We start from the raw sequence: 21,611 nt of genomic DNA, 5'->3' as shown, positions 1-21,611 counted from the left end.
CCTGCATCACCAGGGAAATGAGACTCTGGCCAGGTAACCGGGCACCTTGCATAATTCTTCCACCAGCCAAGCTTCCTACAAACATAGCACATTCCTGCATGGTCCGCTGCCCACTGCAATGCCAAGTGGGTTTTACAAAACAAATCTTTCTCTACAAACAGGAACAGGTCCCCAGGCTGGCAGGCTTAGAATTTCAGAGCAGTAGGCGAGGCTGTCTGAGACACTTGAGCAATAGCATTAGTCTGGCCTCCCCCATAAGCTCACTTCCGACCTTCTCAGGCTGGATGTAACTGGGGAAGTCTTAGCACCCACATCATGTCTAATGGCACCAAAACAGGCTTCAAACCTGCTCTCCTAGCTGTTTCGACCAGAAAAATATATTACTGATCATATTTTCTACATAAGCTCCAAGAAGGAAAGATAGTGGAAAGGAAGGACAGAGGGAAGGAGGGAGCCTGCAGGGACGCCTGGGTGGCTCAGTGGTTGAGCGTCTGCCTTGGGCCCACATCGGGCTCCCTGCATGGGGCCTGCTTCTCCCTCTGCCTGTGTCTCTGCCTCTCTCTCTCTCTCTCTCTGTGTGTGTGTGTGTGTGTGTGTGTGTGTCTGTCTCTCATGAATAAATAAATAAAATATTAAAAAAAAAAAAAGAATGTGCTTCCTGCCCTCATGCTGACCCTGGGGACAGGCAGGGCGGGGGTGCTTTCCTGCCTGGCATCTTGTTTCATCAGCACAACAACCCTGCAGGGTTTAAGGAGCAACTGCCCTCACTTGTATAGCTGGGGAAACTGAGGCACAGGACAGCAAAGAGGCTTGCCCAAGGTCACCCAGCCTGTAAACAGCAGTGCTGATTCCAGGCACTGACTGCCAGCACTCTTTCCTACGCTAAAGGAGAGGCTCAGGTAACTGCTGGTTTCACTTAATATCTGAGCTTCCTCTCTCCAAATCTTCCCTACTCCACTCCTCTAAACTCTCCTCATTCCTCCAAGATGTGTCATAAGTCTCCATTCCTCGAGGAAGTCCGTTCAGACAATGCACTCTTCTAGAATTCAATTTTAACCCTCATTACACTAGTTAGCTTGAAAAAGCTCCTCATCTGTTTCTTGTATTGTCCTCTTGGCTCCATTATGAGCTTCTTAAAGGAAAGAGCCATGTCCTGTATATTTTGTCATCTCCCGACATGCTTGGTACAGAGTCAAGCCCATGAGAAGTGCTCAGGAAATAACCACAGAACAGCCTGGATTAACGCCTTTAAAAGCTGGGCTCCTCTGCACACCCCTGCCCATGGCTCTCCATTCCTCCCACAGTACAACCTGCTTCTCAACTAGCCCCTCTCTGGCCTCACTGCCACCCCTCTCTCCCATGATCACTCTGCTCTGGCCACACTAGCCACCCTACTGTTGCTCAGACACACCAGGCACACTCCTACCCCAGGACCTTTGCGCTGGCTGTTCCCTCCACCTGGAAATCTCTCCTCTGAGACAGAGTTCACACCTAACTTTCTCCAAGTCTTTCCCAACAGGAGAGCCCCTGACCATCTCATTTAATTGTGACTCCTTGTATTTTTGTCTTTGTTCCACTGACATATCCTCAGCACTTACTAGGTACCCAATAAATGCTGGTCTGAGCATGTGACCAACAGAAAGCAGGAGTACCTCCCAGGTCACTGTCAACTGCCCAGCCATACTGGAGAAGAACCGGAACTTGGAAGCAGGTCTGCACTTTCCCCCAGCCATCTCAGCCCCCCAGCCCCACCACCCCATCAGGGCCCAGTGAACAGTGCCAGCCTTGGTGTCTGCCTCCCGTGTATCTGCCCACAGAGCTGGGGCCCATCACTACATATACTTTACCTGAAAGTCCCATTGCCTCAATTCAATGGGAAGTTCCTGGCAAACCTGGACAGATCTGCACCAGTCCCCTCCACGGTCCCCAACCTGACCTCATGCTCTGAGCCTGGAGGACCCTCCCGAAAACCTTGGGTCTGAGTGAGTGGAAGGGATGGTCTTATTCACACTAAGTCATCTCCTGAAGAAAGCGATACTGCTGGCTTCGAAGAGCCATACCCGGAGCCTCTCGCAGCCTTCCTGAGCTCAGTTCCGGGCAGCTGCTGGCACAGGCATCCTCCTGTGTCTCCAGGGAAGGACACCTGCAAAACAGTCACTTGGTAACCCATCTCCTGGCCTCGCTTCTCATGACTCCTTCTTCAGTCTCATCTGCAACCTTTCTGCTGAAAGTAAGAGATAAGCCTGTTTTCTCTCCATCAAGATCAGAAAAGCAAGAGGATCTCTGGCCCCTTACTAAGGGGGCTTTGTAGAGTAAATAGGGTTTTATCTCGTAGTAACTGTGTGACCTTGGACAGTTAACTAGAGTTGCTGAGCCTTGATTTCCTCTTCTGTAGAATGGGTGGGGGGAGAGGGAGGGACAACATCCCACGAGGTGGCTTGCTTGCAAGGTTAAAACGAGGTAACACGTGCAAAGCATTTAGCACCTAATAGACGCTCAGCAAACATTAATTCTCTTCCTCTTCCCATCTCTTCTCCCAACAAGTGCAGGCCTGTTTCTACAACCCTTCCTCACCGGTTCCTTTTTCCAATTTTTGAATCATTGGTAACAGTCTCTTTTATCCACTTTCCACTGGATTTCCCTTCTAACATGAATCTCTAGATTCCAGTAAAATAATTTTTAAAAGCCTGGCCCAATTATAGACTTGGAGGGTCCACGTCATAATCCCGATGTAGTAAACTCTCCTCCAAGCAGTCTTTTGGAAAATAAAGCAAATCAGAGGATCGGTTTATTATTAAGCTGAGATTTAGATGTGGAAGAAACCAAAATGTTAAAAGACTCGCTTTTCCAAGCCCTTAAACAACTGAGAGGCAGGTCTAAAGTCTCTCCTACACCCCTCCCATTCCTCCATAGCTCCTTCTGTCCCATCAGGGAAATATTATGATGATTAATTAGACAAAGCCTGTCCCGTTTGTCAAGATCCTTTGAGGCGGGAACCACATAAACACCAAGCATCATAACTACAAAAAGAAGAAACCAGAAAGCCCCTCGCTCTGGGACCCTAACCAAGGCAGAGCCAAATAAATCTGTAGCAGAATATCAAGAAGGATCTTCCACATGGATAATAGAAAATGTCACCAGCATAAACAGGAAGAGAGATTAGTTCAATAAAGGAATAAAGTCACATTTGCGGATCTCAAGTAAGATTTTTGCTTACTTTTAACTTCCCAGCATATAACTCACAAGGTTATTAATACAGACTCCTACTGTTTGGGGCAAATAAAGAGCTGCTGATGTTTTGTGCCCAAACCACTTTATTAGAGCTTTCCTTTACAGCAATTGTTTTTTCCTTTTCAAATCCTGAGAGGCTCAGACAGCTAAAAAAACAGAGTGCCGGGGCGGGAGGAATGACAAAGGAGAGAGGAGGCAGCCTGTGAGGGCAGGGAGAATGGGGAAGGGACTGCTGGGACCCTCACTGTCCTCTTTACACTCTTGGACAAAGTCAACGTTCAAGAGTAGAAAGCAGAAGACCCAGATATGGTGCCATCAGAAGGGCTATTTGCCCTGATGCTAGGAGTTGCCATTAAACAGAACTTACCAGTGTGAGAAGATAAGGGTGACCAACCATCCAGGTTTGCCCAGGCTTGAGGGGCCTCCTTGGACCTGGGCATTACAGTTTTAAAACAGGGAAAGTCCTGGGCAAACGGGACAAGTTGATCACCCTGGAAGACACATGACTATGCCAATGAACAAGAACGCACACAGCACAGCACCTGACACACGGTAAGTGCTCCCAAGTCCCATGTGGAACTGGAATGAGCTCTAGCTTACAGTGGCACACTCTGCTTCTCCCATAGGACAAGTCCCTGGGGGCTTACAATGATCCCAGGAGATCCACAATGATCCATGAGAAAGGGCTCTCCAAGGCCTCTGTAGCAGTACCACACTCACCCTTCCAGGGCAAGGCCCTCTGCCTCTGGCACCCAACCTCGAGGTTCCTCACCTACACAAGGACACTCCAAGCCACCTGCCTGGCTCCCCGCCCTCACCCACGAGCCTCCCACTTGACCTGATGAGGCATCTGAGCTTACACCTGAACGCGGTCTTTGATAGAATGATTTCCCGGTCCTCTCTCTGATATTCACTTTTTTTTTCTTCTGTAGAGAAAAATGTGTTAGAAAAAGTTTCCCTCCTCATCTCCACCGCTATCAGCTGTGTGACCTTGAGCAAACTCTTCAAGTCTCTATGCCCCAGTGTTCTCATCTCTAAAACTCTTCCTCCACGTTGTGAAGATAAAAAGCAACCGCATATGGACAGCATCTAGCCCAGTCTCTGACACACAGGAATTCTCTTCCTCTGTGCCTCTTGATACAATCAATCTTCAATACTTTATATGCCTGTTGCTCTTAAAATAAACCAAGGATTTGGCTGGGATTTTCATTTGTCACTTCGGGAACTTCAAATCCCTTCTTAGCTTTCTTACACTTATATTCATTGGCTCAAGCAATTTTGGTGCTATTCTTCTAAGTCCCAGATGCCATTAGCATGACATCTATTAGCCCAGGTTTCAAATCCTGTCCTATCCAGGTCCCTGAACTACGTTCCCATTCCTCTAGGATCTCAATGGCCTTTAATGGCCTGTCCCAGGGGACAGAGATGGATGGGCAAGGCATACAAGTCCCCACTGCTTAAAATGCAATACCCAAGAACCTCAAACAAGGTGCTCCACCTCTGTCTTAAACTCTGGACACTGGTGGAATGAACCCATTCATTCCAAAGAGTTGGCCCTAAGCCTCTCCTTCAGGCATCATTTCTCCTTGTTCCCATCTGCCCCAAGGAGAAGGGTACAGATGCCACTTCTCTGGATATTCCCAAACACAGTACTTTTGTGACCTCTTGATGGGAGATAGTAACAAAACATAGCCCAGAGAACTATGCCTGCTGGCTCTAGTACCATTTCAGTGGTGGCATTACACAGGAAGCCCATCACCATCTCACTGGGGCTGGACACTTAGGGCTTTCAGAAAGCTTCATTACAGGCAGTTTCATCTTCCAAGAGCAAACCTTCACAAAACTGACACTGAATGTTGGGCAGTGAAAGAGCTACATCAGAACCCCATACCCACTGGGATGTCCTAGAAATATATTTTAATCCATTACCATGTAGTCAGAAAAACTACCAAAGCATTTGTGTTCACATAATCAGGAATGCTCTTTTTCAAAGTTCCAGTTGGCTGCACTCAGTTGGGTCCTTAAAAAGTACACAGACCCACACATAAGAGTCCAGAACAGCAGTTGTTTTCAATCACCACCACAACAAATTTTACATTGGAACAGTTGTGCAGTAATTTGTTATTAACAATAATTTAAGTAGCAAAACATATGAATGATTAGGTTTAACTAATAAGTTGAAGGGATTTCAAAGTTATCCCATTCTCGTGCATGCTAATACACTTTCTTGAGGGGGAGAAAAAGGGCTAAAGTGAGAATGAATGCACCATGTTGGGACATGCTTCTTCCGGGCCCTGCCCCGGGGCGTGTGCCCTGCATGTGAAGGCATGTGTGTGAGGAAAGGGAAACCATCAAGCACTTCTCTACTCACATACTGCAGTGTGGAATGGAGCTGACTCTGACACCAAAGGCAGAGTGGGATTTGAGAAGCTGACAATTGTAGGCACCACAGAATAATCAAATCTCTAGCCAATTCAAGAACCTCCAGTCCTAGGGAGACACTCAAGGCCAGCCTAAAAAGTGCAGGCCAGCATTCATTTTGTCTGGATCACCCACCAGCAGACCTACCCCACTCCGTCCCTGGCCCTCTACTGCAGATGCCCATCTCACATTTATGGACTTCTGTCCCTCCATCTTCATGCATAATCCTCTTTCTCCCCAAATCCCATCTCCCTACCTTCTGGCTACATTCGTCACTCACTCAGCCTGGTGCTTCCCCCAAAGGACCTTCTGGGTGATATCACCTCCAGCTAGACTGCCTTCCTATATGCTTCTTCCCAGGGCAGTCATCTGTCCTAGCGTCTTGGATAGAACCTAAGCAGGGAAAAAGGACACCAGTCCCAAAGAGACCCTCGAGGCCCCAAATCAAGGCAATAACCCACTCAGCTGGCCAAGTGGATCTTGCTATCATTAAACTTATTCCAGGTAAATATAATCACTGTCAAATGTTCTTTTAATTTGTACTCCTTGGATTACTGTAGAACTTAATATCCTTCCCCTACCCCTGTTTGTTTTTGCCTTGTATTGTGTCTTCTGCCAATTTTTCTCTTGGGATATCAGTGTTTCTGATTTACGTAGATCACTAAACAAATAAATAAATAAATAAATATATATATATATATATATATATATATATATATAGCGCATATTCTATGTTATATACATAATTTTTTCTTTACATAGATGATATAGGGCAGTGATTTTCGCATTGTGTTCCCAGGAGCTCCAAGCTTCTAGAAGGTTGGATCCAGGACCTGAGAAATAAAAGGGTCAAGTGAAGTCTTGAAGTGAAGTGAAATTCTCTAGGCTGATAATGAAGATGGTCCAGTAACCTTGTATGTGGCTCTGAATCCCATAGATACCTTTGGAAAAACACAGACCAACCTAACTCAAGTGACAGAAGCTGACCTGTGAGGCCCTCACAAACCAGACTGTGGCTCTCCATTTCATTCCGAATTCTCCTTGAGATTCTACATCAACCTACTTATCAAGGGCAAATAACAATTTATGTCAAGTGAGTGGGAAAGAATGTGAAATTCATTTATTTTACAGCCTACACACTTCTGGATAAAAATGAAAATTCTTTGGCCATGGGAAGAAGTTGTATTCTTTGGCAAGGTTTTCCTACTCCACAAAGATGTGGTCTGGGGCTATTAATAAAGGTAATTGGGCTCAACTTCTAATCCTGCTTTTGCACTCTCTCAAAATATCAATCACTGTTACGAATATAATTTCACATGCCACAGTTCATTCCGAAGGACAAATAGCTTTACCATTTAAATGACACCCTTTCCTCAAATAAACTCCAAGTATTCAGCAAACATCATATCCTCTTCTTTACAACCCTGCCAAGTCAGGGATAAGATGAGAAGGACACCAACCAATTCGAGGTGACATCCAAAAGCTATAGGAAACAAAAAGAAAGGGGGAAAAAAAAAAAAAACCTCCCAACATCCAGGCGTAGGATTTTCTGACTTTTAGGGACCACATATGGTTTGTAATAATAGTGAGCAACATGTTTTCACGGACCTAATGTACATTAATATGCAAATAATATGCCTAACAAACTTTTAGGAAACAAAAAGCACCTAATAATCCATTTTTCCCATTGTTGGGATGATCTTCACTCAGTGAAGTAAGATAATGGATTTGGAAATTAGTCATATAATGTAATACATTATTAATCATGGTATTCAGAAGGGTAAATAGATATTATAAGAACACTACCCAGGAATTCAATTTCCTTTTAGATTTGTTTACTCTCTTGAATTCTTTATGCTACCATCATCCCTCACAAAAATGTAACAGTCTGATCTTTCTTTTTCTCCCAAAAGAGCAATTTTCAACATTTTTTTAGAAAAGAAGCATAGAAAAAAAAAAAAAAAGAAAAGAAGCATAGCCTTTTTAAAAATATTTTACAGAACACCAAATATAAGACAGATGAAGAAGATACACTGATTGCAAGGAGAGGGGTGGGTGGGTTTTGGAGGGGTCCCAGGAGACTTCACTTGACCCTTTTATTTCTCAGGTCCTGGATCCAACCTTCTAGAAGCTTGGAGCTCCTGGGAACACAATGCGAAAATCACTGCCCTATATCATCTATGTAAAGAAAAAATTATGTATGTAACATAGAATATGTGCTATATATATATATTTATTTATTTATTTATTTAGTGATCTACGTAAATCAGAAACACTGATATCCCAAGAGAAAAATTGGCAGAAGACACAATACAAGGCAAAAACAAACAGGGGTAGGGGAAGGATATTAAGTTCTACAGTAATCCAAGGAGTACAAATCAAAAGAACATTTGACAGTGATTATATTTACCTGGAATAAGTTTAATGATAACAGGATCCACCAGGCTCTATGAAACCGGTAACATAATATATTGCTGGTGGCCATGTAGAAAGATTTTGAAAACATTCTTTCATTAAAATGTTCATACTCTTTGAGTCAGTAGTAATTCCACTTCTAGAAATAGATCCTTAAAAATAGTTCAAAAGAAGAGTGAGGGACGCCTAGGTGGCTCGGCGGTTGAACATCTGCCTTTGGCTCAGGGTGTAATCCTGGGGTCCCAGGGTCGAGTTCCACATCGGGTCTCCCACAGGGAGCCTGCTTCTCCCTCTGTCTGTGTCTCTGCCTCTCTCTCTGTATCTCTCATGAATAAATAAATACGATCTTTTAAAAAAAGAGGAAGAAGAAGAAGAGTGAGGTGAAGATGTTTATTTCTGTGTTAATTATAGTAGAAAGGTCAATGTTCAATAATGAGGAAGTGGTTAAATCAATAATGGTATATTGATGGTGGAATATTATGCAATCATTAAAAATACAGTACAAGTTCTCTTTAAAAACCCTCCCCTAGTCACCTCTCCAGATGAAGCCCCCCTTCAGTCTCCCTGGATAATAAGCCTCAGGAAGCTTTAGTCCCTTTGTACCAGCTTTTCTCTCTCACCTCACCTCCACTCCCGTCTCCAGCTAACAACTGAGCTGTATGCTTATCAACAGTCCTCTGGGTTTGCTCCCAAATATGTTTATACTCTTGGTACTTGTCATCGTAACAGCATAATTTAATTACATATTCTATAAACCAATGGAATATGACTGCTAAGAAGATGAGAGTTGTTGTTTCTAAGAAAATTAATTTCACTGCTTTGGAAAGACTTTATAAAGCTTGTCACTTACACAGCAGTCAGATTGCATGTGAGCAAAATCACCTCAAAGGACAAGGCAAAAGTCATAAAAATTTAGGTTACTACACGGAGATTGCTTCATAAGCATCTTTAAGTTCTCAGGGAATTTTAAGGAAAACAGAATTCGAAATCAGTCTCTGTAAGCAGCACATTATGGGAGTGGTTTATGATCAGAAAGGCAATTGGCCCACCCAGCCCAAAGACAAAGACTTGGCCCTAACATCAAAAGGCTGGCAAATGAATGTACAACACATTCAAAAATAATATAAAAATAAAATATGTAATGCATGTGTGCAATGTTTTGTTTTATCCTCCTCTTTGCCGAGTTTTTCTGTTAACTAACTTAAGCCCCAACTGTGTTGAATAAGAGGGATTTTACTGTCCCTTTAAAAACAAATCTACTATGACAAGGTCCAAGACTGCCTTGATTCACCATTGGATTCAATGTATGTGCTACCCAGTGTGCTACCTGGTACATATTAGGTCTCCAATAAATAAAGACTGGATCAAAAAAACTATGTAGCAAACATGAAAAAATGCTTCTAACAAGAAGTAAGCCAAATAAAAAGCACAACATAAAACTACGTCCAAACCGTGACTACACCTTTGTTTTTAAATAGGAAGGCAGATGGGCAAAGTTAGAAGGGAATGCTCAAAATGCAAAATAGTTGGGTTAGAGTAGAATGACTGAGAGGCAGTTTTATACATTTTTTTTTTAGTTTTTTTTTTAATGTTTTATTTTTATTTTTTATTTTTTATTTTTTTTATAATTTATTTTTTATTGGTGTTCAATTTGCCAACATACAGAATTACACCCAGTGCTCATCCCATCAAGTGCCCCCTTCAGTGCCCGTCACCCATTCACCCCCACCCCCCGCCCTCCTCCTCTTCCACCACCCCTAGTTCGTTTCCCAGAGTTAGGAGTGTTTATGTTCTGTCTCCCTTTCTGATATTTCCCACACATTTCTTCTCCCTTCCCTTCTATTCCCTTTCACTATTATTTATATTCCCCAAATGAATGAGAACATATGTTTGTCCTTCTCCGATTGACTTACTTCACTCAGCATAATACCCTCCAGTTCCATCCACATCCAAGCAAATGGTGGGTATTTGTTGTTTCTAATGGCTGAGGAATATTCCATTGTATACATAAACCACATCTTCTTTATCCATTCATCTTTCGATGGACACCGAGGCTCCTTCCACAGTTTGGCTATTGTGGACATTGCTGCTAGAAACATTGGGGTGCAGGTGTCCCGGCGTTTCATTGCATCTGTATCTTTGGAGTAAATCCCCAACAGTTTTATACATTTTTCAATGTTTTCCTTAATATTGACATGTTCTTTACAGATTCGAAAAGGTACTAACCAAGAAAAGGAGAAAGCTGTTTGGGTTCCGCTGGACTTCCAAAATAAGAGTTGATCCACCACTGCCATTTCCCAAGCTCCCCGACACACAGCTCCAGCACACCCTCTGCTTCATCCCCCTCACTCCCTCACCAGCAATTCCATCTATCTCCTCCAAAGAGCGGACCTGTATTAACACATATTTTGCGTCTCCAACCCAACAGGATGCTATTTTTGAAATCTGGAGCTATCCACCCTCTCGTTTACCATAGATTTGGTTTAAAAAAATTCTCAAAACTGCAATTTACATTCCCAAGAGATTGTCAACCACCATCTAATTAAATCATTCAATCAGAAAACAAATTAAAATGAAATATCACTGCAACCCCCAAGAGGAAAATAAACTTTTCAGTCATGACTAGAACAGACCTCTAGGGTGATGCTCCAAAGCCTCTTCTAATTGCAAGTCCTATGGAACATTCTACTGAACATTTTGTGACATTTGCAGTTTCTGGGACAACTTTCCTTCCAAAGCAAAGAGGAGCCTGAGCAAGGCTCCAAAGCAAAACATATTCATTTGAGAATGGAAACGCTTTCATTAATGACTAACCGGTGCACTGGGCATCCACACTGTGTACTTTTTCATCCATCCATTCATCTATCCAACACCTACGCTCTGTAGAATGTGCCAGGAACTGTCCTGGGTGTTCCATGAATGCTTTTTTAGTGAACGTAACCTCTGCCTCTCAGCATGAGATAAATAAAACCCAGAGCTTCCCAAGTTTATCTATGGAAGAGTCTCAAAGTGGGAAGGCTGTGACTTCACCATTCCTCGGCCATCCTCTGAAGCCTCTCATTCTGACACCCACTACCAACATCAAGTAACTCCAGGGGAGCACTGCTCCCCCTCTGATCTGCTGGCCCTCTAAGGAGACAGTATGGTATGCAATTAAGAACACAGACTCTAAAGAAGCCACATAAGCTGGGTTTAAATCCTTAAACTACCGTATACCAGTGATGTGACCCTAGACAAATCATAGACTCCCTCCATCTGTAACATGGAGTTAATATCACCTATCTCATAGGGTTGTGATGATTAAATTAGTCGATATACATAAAGCACCTAGAATACTACCTGGCACATTAATGGGTGCTATATAATTTTCAGCTGTTAACATTATCCTTTATTCTCCACTTCCCCAGCTCAGCAGACTAAACTGGATTGCTCATAAAGCTGTACTGACTAGAGGAAACGTGACAGTGGAATACACGTGAACGGTCCACATCACCAAGTACAAGAGTCCAACTGTCCTTTCCCACCCTCTGCCTCCAGAGAGCTGCACTTGGCCAGTCTCAAACTTAACAGACCTCTTACTCAAATCAAGTAAATCCCTAAGTTTACTTAATTCCCCACATCCTAGCTCTGGATGGCTCCAGCACCAGTGGGGGAGCTGCCACTAGTCATCACTATACCATCACGGCACAGCCAAGCAAGTAATCTCTGCCTTCTACCTGCCTCCTCTCTAGTCTCCCCCCAAGTCACTGACCCTTCCCCACATCTCTACAGGTTGTGGCTTCTGCCTTTCTGTCCTCAGACTCTGGTAGACTCTGGTCATTTCTAAATATCCACAGGAGTCCTAATACAGTCAGTGCACATATAATAAGAGAACTGGGCCGACCATGGCTTAAGAATCCTGTTCTGTCTTTGCTTTCTATTTCTCCCAATTTTTTCAGGTAAATATTTTAAAGTCCAGAACAATGCATAGTTATAAGGTTTCCTGGGAACAGAATCACAAAGGTTCCTTTCAGCTTCAGCACTGTACTCATTTTCATGTAGAGCCTTATAAATCATGTGACATGGTCCACATTCAACATGATAGGGGCTACTCTGTGATGAGCTCATGGGTTAACAATGTGTCCTCACTGCTTCCCAAAGTAGTACCTCGCTGGCCTCCTCCCTGAGCAGACTGGAAAGCGCAAGAGAACCATTTTCCAGGAATACACACACACACACACGCACACACACAGAATCTGTGAATGAAAATCTCTCAAAATCGGTGGGTAAACTGGAAACGCCAAAGTAAGGTATGGTCTTACATCTCCCTGGAAACGTTCTGAATCACCCTGGGGCAAACACTGTACTTGTACTGCTGATTAATTGTCGGTCCAGACCCATGGGATGGAAAAAAGTAAGAAACAACAGCAACAGGAGCCATCAGATAGATAAATCGGTCTGCCAAGCCCAGTGCCAATTTGAGAGGCAGAGGCAGGTATGAAGGAGAAGCTGTCAAGGGTCTCCTTTGCTAGGAAGTGGCCCCAAGCCCCCGGCTTGGTTTGAAGTCATCAGTTGGAAAGCACAAGGGATGCGAACACCTCTCCTGCCCTCTCCTGACCCTTCCCTGGGAACATGTGTGGAAACCTACCAACTGTCGACAGAGCAGCTATCCCTACCCCGGCATTTTGTGACATTTGCAGTTTCTGGGACAACTTTCCTTCCAAAGCAAAGAGGAGCCTGAGCAAGGCTCCAGAGCAAAACATATTCATTTGAGAATGGAAATCTGGGGCACCTGGGGCAGCAGCCAGACCCAGACACCCAGGTGTAAACAAGGGAGTGCTCCCGGGGGAGAAAGCCTTCCATTCAACGAGGTGTGTGCCGAGGGCTGCCTGCCGGGCAGTGGCCCCAGAGCCTGGCTGGTGAGCACGGCTCCCTGCCTTAGCTCACACCCTGCGAGAGCAGGGGCAGCGGGGCGGTGAACAGAGACAAGTGGCAGCGGGCGAGACGCGGGCGGCGCGCACACCCGCGCGGTGCCCCGCGGAGCCCCAGCTCTCCACCCCCTGCGCTGACCGCGCACCCGACGGGGTGGCCGGGGGAGAGCTCCCGTACCCCGTCCCCCGTCCTCCCCCCGGCCCCCGGCCCTGGCCTGGACGGGGCGCAACCGCCCGGCGCAGCCTTTCCAGCCCCGCTCGCGCGAGTCCGTGTGCTCCGCCCCAACGGCTCCCGGGCCTGGGAGCGGAGCTACCAGAGGGAAGGGCCTTCCCGGGCCCCGCGGGGGAGGCACGGCCCGGGCGGGGGGTCCTCTGGGTCCTGGGCGGATGCGCCGCCGCAGTGGACCGAGCGCCAGGCTCCTGTGCGTCTTCCGCGCGTCGACACCTGCTCCTGGAGAGGGTCTTGGACCCGCGGGCGGCGGGGGGGGGGGGGGGGGCGCGCCGGAGGTGCCAGCAGCACCCCCAGCCACAGACACCCCCACCCCGGCATTGCCAACCGCCTACCGAAGGCGCACATTAGGGGCCGGGGCTGGGTCTACGCAAGCTTCCCGGGCCCGGCTCGTCCCGCAGGTCCTAAATGCCAAAGCCCGGGGCCGCGCGCGAGCATCTCGCCCTGGGCCCCTGCCGGGGCCGAATGAGCCGGGCGGCCCGCGCCCGCTCTGCCTTGTACACACACACACTCACTCACGCACGCACACTCTGAGCCCGGACCTCTGCGTGATCCCGAGAGCCGGCGAGCAGCCCGGAGTCTCAGGCACATGTGGACACGTGCGCAGCGCGCCCCCACACCGCCAGCGAGCCGCACACACGTGTGCCCCGGAGAAGCGCGCGGCGCCGCGGGCAGGGGGGTCTCCACGCGCGCGAGGGCGCACACGCACCCCCCGCCCACCCCCACCCCCACCCCCACCCGCGGCGGCCGCCGGCTCGGGGCGCACCCGCCCCAGCGCTCCCGGGCCTCGCGGGCGGCCCAAGTTTCCCGGGGCGCCCGTACCTTGGATGTGCTGCTTGATGACGTTCTCCAGGTGGTCCAGCCGTTCGATGATCTTCAGGGTGTCCCCTTTGTCTTCGTCCAGCTTCTTGTCGGGCGCCGGCTCCTGCCCCCGCACATACACGCTGGCGATGTAGTTGGTGACCCAGCCCACGTACAGCAGACAGATGATGTTGGTCATGCCGCTCAGGATCACGCAAGTGGACACCAAAGTTTTGGTCTTCCTGGTGCACACCATCCTGGGCCCCCTCCTCCATATAGAGCTCCCGGGGCACCCTCCTCGCCGCGCGCCCGCGCCGCCCCGCGCGCACGCCCCCCGGTTCGCCCGGGCCCCGGGCCGAGGTCCTCCGCAGCCGGCTGCTGCCCGCGGAGCCGCCGTGCCCAAGTTTGGAGCTCCCGCCGCTGGCCACCCGGAGACAGGGAGCTTCACAAAGGAAACGGGGTGGATTTTTTTTTCCTCCCAAATTAAAACCCTCCGAGCCCCTTCTGGAAGCGGTCACGGGTGGCCGGCAGCCGCGCGCCCCGACAGGCGCGCCGGGAAACTTTGCCACAGCCCGGGTCCGCGGGCGCGCCGCTGCCCATCGCCAGGCGCGGGGCCCCGGCCGTCCGTCCGTCCGTCCGTGCGTCCGTCCGGCCCGCGCTGCTGGAAGGACGGCGGCGGCGGCGGCGGCGGCGGCGGCGAGGGCGGCGGAGCGAGCGGCGGAGCGAGCGGCCCGGCCCCTCCGAGCGACAAGCGCCGCCACCAATCGCGCTCGGGCTCGGGAGAGGGGCCGGGGCTGGGCGGCCGCCGACCAACGCGGAGGGCGCGCGGGGCGGAGTCCGGCCCCCGGGCCCCACCTGCTGGCCGCCCCCGGCTCCCGCCCTCCTGGGGCGCGCCGGAGCCTCGCACCCGCAGACCCCGGGTCCCCGGAGGCCCGCAGGTGCCCCCCCCCCGCGGCCACCACGGGGCCTCGCGGGGTCACGCGGCTCAGCGCCCCGCGGCGGGGCTTGTCGCCCTCGCCCCCCCCCCGACCCCCCCGCGCGCCGGCCCCTCTTCCCTTTTTCCCTGGTGGCCGGGAAGCCCGCAGGCCGGGGAGGCTTGGGCCGGATCCTCGGAGTAGCCTTGGCCTCGGCCGGGCCCGCTGGGGGGGCCCAGTTCCTCCCCAGCCTCACTTCCACCTCCCCCCGTCCCGCGCCCTCCGTCCGCCTGCCTCCTGGATGTCCCCAGACTTGGCATCTGCCAACGGAGCTAACCCACCCAGGCACCTCCTGCAAGATTCTGCACCACCGTCTCCACCAAACCCCCGGAAGAGTTGTGTGCCTGTCTAGATTCGTTTTTTGTTTTTTTTTTTTAAATCCGCACAGCTCCCAGGACAGAAGTGTGGCCTGTAACCCAGTCCTCATCCGTGGGGGACCAGGCTCATCTCAGGGCATAGGGAAATCCTGCACAAAATACCACCCCCCCGGGGGGCGGGGGGGGCGAGGGGAAGTCTACAGAGGCCAGCGTGGAATTATGCCGTGAACTGTAAAGTCGCTGGGCCTGCTGCTTGCACCTGATGTTCGAGAGGACAGAGCTGTGACTGACAGCCAAGGGACACGGCCGGGCTCTAACGGCTGACACTACTTTATTTGTTAGGAGAGCAAATATACTGATTCATATCGTCCCCTTCTGCTGAAGTCACTTCTTCTCAGCATCTGAATAGAAATGGTCTAAACAAAGACTTTCTAAAACACAGATTCCTATTCTCTTCTCCATCTGTAGGGGCATGTGCTTGGCCTGAAGAGAGTCAGGGAGGCAGCCTGCTGCGTGGCCACCTTGTACACCAGCACCCCAACCTGCCATGGTAGTAGTACTACTCAGGGTCGGTCTCTCAAGGGATTGTCTCTCGATTTAAAGAACCTCTCTTCAAAAAGGGGAGGGCACAAAACCTAAGAAGGGGCACTTTATGGCCATCAGCCATCAGCTGATCCACCAGGGCTTTGCTTACAAAACCTCAAAAACATGTTATGACACCAACTGGAAGATTTCTCTTTACCATAGCTGGAAAGGAGTTTGGAAGAGAAGAGAGGAGGAGAGTATGTATGTGTCCATATGTATGAGAGAAGATGACACACACACTTAAATCTTTTTCTAAAAAAAAAAAAGAAAGAAAGAAAGAAAGAAAAGAAAAAACAGGTAAAGAAATCTACAACCAGAAGGAAATAAAACCCACCTCTCCCTTCTCTAGATATATAATCACCTCACAAATAAAGAGTCTGGACTTGTGTCTGGTTAGATGAACTTACAAGCAACAGCCTTGAGTACACTTTTTATTTTTTTTTTAAGATTTTATTTATCATGAGAGACATAGGCACAGGCAGAGGGCAAAGCAGGCCCCATGCAGGGAGCCCGACGTGGAACTCAATCCCGAGTCTCCAGGATCAGGCCCTGGGCTGAAGGCGGCGCTAAACCACTGAGCCACTCGGGCTGTCCCAGCCTTGAGTACACTTAATGGCAAAGGTCTAATTCCTCCTTTTGCCATGCACCCTGTCCCAGGAGGAACTGTGAAAGTTCATCTCTTCCCAGGATCTTCCTAAACCACCACAGGGCTAGATAGAGAGGAGGCAACTCTCATTTTTCACATTCTTAAATGAGGGGGAGCCCCAACTTTAAAAATAAGATTTAAGGCAAAAAAGCAAAGTGGATTGTGTAACCTGAAATTTTTGTTCAGTCGATCCTCTCAGATAATTTGTAACTGTGGTGGGGATGAACACAACAAGAGAATGCAGGACAGGTTTTCCTCTCTGAAAGGTCACTGGGACGGACAAGTTGACCAGTTCAAAGAATATTCACTGGAGAGGCAGCCAGATTCCTGGACTCTAATCTCAGATCCATCACTTCTTAGTTATGTGAGCTTGGACAAATTCTAAAACATAGCTAGGGCTCAATAACCCCAAATGTCATAGGTAAACAATACTTGCTGAGGGAGTGGTTAGAAAGATTAAATGAAGAGCACCTGGGTGGCTCAGTCAGTTAAGTATCTGCCTTCAGCTCAGGTTATGATCCCAGAGTCCTGGGATGAGCCCTGTGTCAGGCTCCCTGCTGAGCAGCTCCCTGCTCCTCCCTCTCCTCCCTGCTCATGCTCTCTCTATCTCTGTCTCTCTCTGTCTCTGTCTCTCTCTCTCAAATAAATAATCTTTAAAAAAAATTAAATGAGAGAATGCACCAGAAAGGGCCTTAATTAGTGCAAGACACAGTGGGTGTTCAGGATCAGGTGAGTTTCCTTCCCAGGATATGGTCCTTCCCCTTCCAGGCCAGAACTCAACTCCACAAACGCCAACCTCCTGTTTAACAATACAGTTGACCCTTGAGCAGCATGGGCTTAAATTGTGTGGGTCCACTTCTATGCAGATCTTTAAAAATAAGCAAAGTACAATACCACAAATGTACTTTCCTTATGATTTCCTTAATAATATTTTCCTTTCTTTAGCTGATTTTATTGCAAGAATATAGTATAGAATACAAATAATACAAAATATGTGTTAATCGGCTGTTTACATTATTGGTAAAGCTTCTGGTGGGCAGTGGACTATTAGTAGTTCAGTTTTGGGGGAGTCAAAAGTTATACTTGGATTTCAACTGTTCAGGGGGTCAGGGCCCCCTATCCTCCACCCCTGCATTGTTCCAGGGTCAAGTGTACTTGGTTTCTCCACCAACCAGTATCAGTGCTCTCCCCCGATGGAAGCTAACAGGAATTAAAGCCATATGCAGCAAGGTGCTCATCTTGTCTGGGTTCCAGCACATTGGCTTTCTATTCCTAATGTCTGTCTTCACCATCAGTAGTGCAGTGATCTGCATTGGTCGATAGGCTATTCAAAATGGAAAGCTGGAAAAAAAAATGGAAAGCTGGTTTCAGAGGCTGTTGCCACCCCATACCCTCAAATTTCCACTTAACACTGTCAACTCCTTGGTTATAAACAAGTGAATTGGAAGGAAGCTTAAGGACTTTACCCGCAAAGGTTTTAGAGTCACAAGACCAGAAAAAAGGCCCCCTATGGAAGCCCTCCTATAAGCAATACACAGATCATATTTTTAGCCCTCAGTTCAATTACATTACATCCAACAAATAATTATTAAGTCCTTGAGGTTTTGTCTGAATGATCAGTTGCTCTGGGCCCTGCTTAGTTTACTCCAGATATGTGGATATAATTGGAGTCTCATAGTCTCAATATGGGCCTCTTTTCTGAACCTGGAAAGCTGCTAAAAATCACCCATGAATGGGAAGGATGTTTCTGATTCTCAAGTTAGGTCATTTATCTGACTTTGAAGTGTTTCCTAGCTTTTATTTTAAATAAATCCTGCCTTAGGAGGTCACTGTGAACTTCCTCAGATAATGGATGTGAGCAGACCTAGCAGAACTCAAGTATAACCCATTTCTTTAAACCTATGCCTAGCATTTGGACCTGGGGTCTCCTTCTACTCATGCTGTAAGAGAAAAGTGAATATGTTGAAGAATCTATTAAAAAGACTTGAGAGCCTTGATAGGGTCTCCCCGCTACAGCCTTTGGATTTCAAATGTCTTTTATTTTGTGTAGGCAGCTGCCTTCTTCACAGGATTTGAGGGGGAGCCAAGCAGGACTTCTTACCTACAAGTACCGCCACACTATCATCCCACCAATTACTAAGCCTTCATTCAGAAAAGCTTTAATGCCAGGGTGGGAAAAGCCAATCATTAATCCTTACCAGTTGATTATATTCTAAGCGGGGTATCCTGACCTGGAGATTAAAAGGAACAGTGTGGACCAATCTTGGCCAATGGCAAGGAGTCCTCTCATTAGAGAGAGATGTCAGTGGTCATCTATACCCACCAGATGGCAGCACCAAGCAAAGTCTTGGGGCCAGAGGTGCCAATTAGAATTTGGGGGCTACAAGGAGAAAATGGTCCCTAAAGGTAGAATGCCTGAATCCTTTGTCTGGCCGGATGGCAGGTGGGGTTGCCAGGTCCCCCTGGGGAAAAGGGATTGTTGAGGCATCCAGCAGGGATAGATGCAAAGTTCAGAGACAAAAGCTGTGGAGGAACAGTGCATACAAGATTCAATTCCACCAAGCCACAGGCCTGAGATATCACTGCTGAAAAAGGCAGACTTCTAGAGGAGAAAAGGTGAACCAAGAGAAGAATGTTTGTTTAAAACCTACAACTGTGTCAGGTCTAGGGTTGGTCTCTGGAGCACAGAGTAGGGAGCCAAACAGCTGGTTCACAGTCTGCCATTTATTAGCTGTATGATCTTGGGCAAGCTACTTAACGAGTCTGTGCCTCTGTTTCTTCATCTGAGAAAATGGTTATTGTGAAAACTAGATGAATTCATGTATATAAAGCACACTGAATGCACTATATAAGTATTAGCTCTATAAGTACTATTACAGTCTCTGAGCAACAAAATAACTGAAAGGTCAATGAAAGGAGAGAAGACCAGCCACCAGAGGCAATTTTCCTCTAACTAGGAGCAAAGGGTCCTAGAAATGGATGTTTGATTCTTCTTCCTTCACCTTGTTGAAGAACCCGAAGAAAACCTTAGTTAAATTGCAGAGCAGATCCTGACAGGAATCCTGCAACTAGACCCATTTAGCCATCTGTCCATTTATTCACCCACTAAATACTTTGGAGTGCCTGCTCTGTGCTAGACCCAACGTTGGGTACAGGTAACACAGAGATGACTCACAGACCCACACCTCTGCCCTTAGCTCCACTGTTTAGTGGAGGAATAAACAAATGTAATACAGTCTGAAAAGCTCCAACGTGACGCATTATAGTAATATAAAAGAGAAAGGCACTAGCAGTTGATGAAGGTACCAAATTCTGCCCCAACAAATAGTTATGTAATTTCTGAATGGTTCCACCTCCATTCGATCACTAGACAGCTCTCCGGGTGGGGGAGGGATTTGTTCATTAGACCCAGAGGAAAACATTTGCAAGACATTTCATAGACTGAGGATTGGTATACAGAATATATAAAAAATTCATATAAACCCATAATATAGGCAAAGATATCCAAATGGAAAAATGGGCCAAAAATATGAGCAAGCAATTAACTAAAGAGAAAGTATAAATATCCAAAAAATACATGAAAGGATGCTTAACCTTCTTAAAATCAGGAAATATGAATATAGATACCATATCTCACCTATCAGATTGACAAATTTAATGTGATAACTAGTAAGTATCAGAATGTAAGAGAAATAAGTACTCATATATCCTGCTGATGAGATCATAGTTGGTACCATCTCTTCGGACTGTAGTTTGGTATCACAGAGCTAGAACAAACAATCCTAAAGTTTGTATGGACCAAATAGACAAAGCAATCTTGAAAAGAAGAAGAAGGAAAAAAAAAAGCAAAGCTGAAGGCATCACAATTCCAGACTTCAAGTTATATTACAAAGCTGTAGTGATGGAGACAGTATGGTACTAGCACAAAAACAGACACATAGATCAATGGAACAGAATAGAAAACCCAGAAATAAACCTACAACTATATGGTCAACTAATATTTGACAAAGCAGGAAAGAATATCCAATGGAAAAAAATACAGTCTTTTCAACAAATGGTGTTGGGAAAACTGGACAGTGATATATACAAGAATGAAACTGGACCACTTTCTTACACCACACATAAAAATTAATTCAAAATAGATGAAAGACCTAAATGTGAGGCAGGCAATCATCAAAATCCTAGAGAAGAACACAGGCACTAACATTAGCTATAGCGACTTCTTTCTAGATATGTCTCCTGAGGCAAGAGAAACAAAAGCAAAAATAAACTATTGGGACTTCATCAAGATAAAATGGGCATTAAAGAGGGCATGTGATGTGATGAGCACTGAGTGTTATATACAACTGATGAATTATCAAAAAGCACATCTGAAACTAATAATGATGTATTATATGTTGGCAAATGGAATTTAAATAAAAAATAAAATACAAAATAAAAAGCTTCTGCCCAGTGAAGGAAATAATCAACAAAACTAGAAGGCACCCTATGGAATGGAAGAAGATATTTACAAGTGACATATCTGATAAAGGGTTAATATCCAAAATCTATAAAGAATTATCAAACTCAACACCCAGAAAAACAAATACCCCAGTTAAAAAATGGGCAGAAGACACGAATAGACATTTCTCCAAAGAAGACATACAGATGGCTAACAGACACATGAAAAGATGCTCAACGTCACTCATCGTCAGTAAAATACAAATCAAAACTCCAATATCACCTGTCAGAATGGCTAAAATTAACAACACAGGAAACAACGGGTGTTGGCAAGGATGCAGAGAAAGGGGAACCCTCTTAATACTCTGGTGGGAATGCAAACTGGTGCAGCCTTTCTAGAAAACAGTACGGAGATTCCCCAAAAAGTTAAAAATAAAACTACCCTATGACCCAGCAATTGCACTGCTAGGTATTTACCCAAAGGATAAAAACATAGTGATTCAAAAGGATATATGCACCTGGATGTTTATAGAGGCATTACCAACAATAGCCAAATTATGGAAAGACCCCAAATGTCTAACAACTGATGAATGGATAAAGGAGATTTGGATACATCTACATCTACATATACATATAATGGAA

The 21,611-nt window shown here is 46.6% G+C and overlaps 1 protein-coding gene across 1 annotated transcript in view; it reads right to left on the bottom strand.

The window, feature by feature from the left end:
- GALNT18 (polypeptide N-acetylgalactosaminyltransferase 18) overlaps window positions 1-14,633 on the bottom strand; it is a 338,232-nt gene extending 323,599 nt beyond the window's left edge. The window contains exon 1 of the mRNA XM_077866468.1: window positions 14,029-14,633. Coding sequence (XP_077722594.1) covers window positions 14,029-14,263 — 235 coding nt within the window. The 5' untranslated portion in view covers window positions 14,264-14,633. The remainder of the gene's footprint in view (window positions 1-14,028) is intronic.
- Window positions 14,634-21,611: the final 6,978 nt, after the last annotated feature.

The sequence above is a fragment of the Canis aureus genome, chromosome 23, assembly GCF_053574225.1.
Source record: "Canis aureus isolate CA01 chromosome 23, VMU_Caureus_v.1.0, whole genome shotgun sequence".
In the NCBI taxonomy this organism is placed as follows: Eukaryota; Metazoa; Chordata; class Mammalia; order Carnivora; family Canidae; genus Canis; species Canis aureus.
Note: the sequence above shows the minus strand (reverse complement) of the source record. Positions and strands in the feature narration are given on the sequence as shown.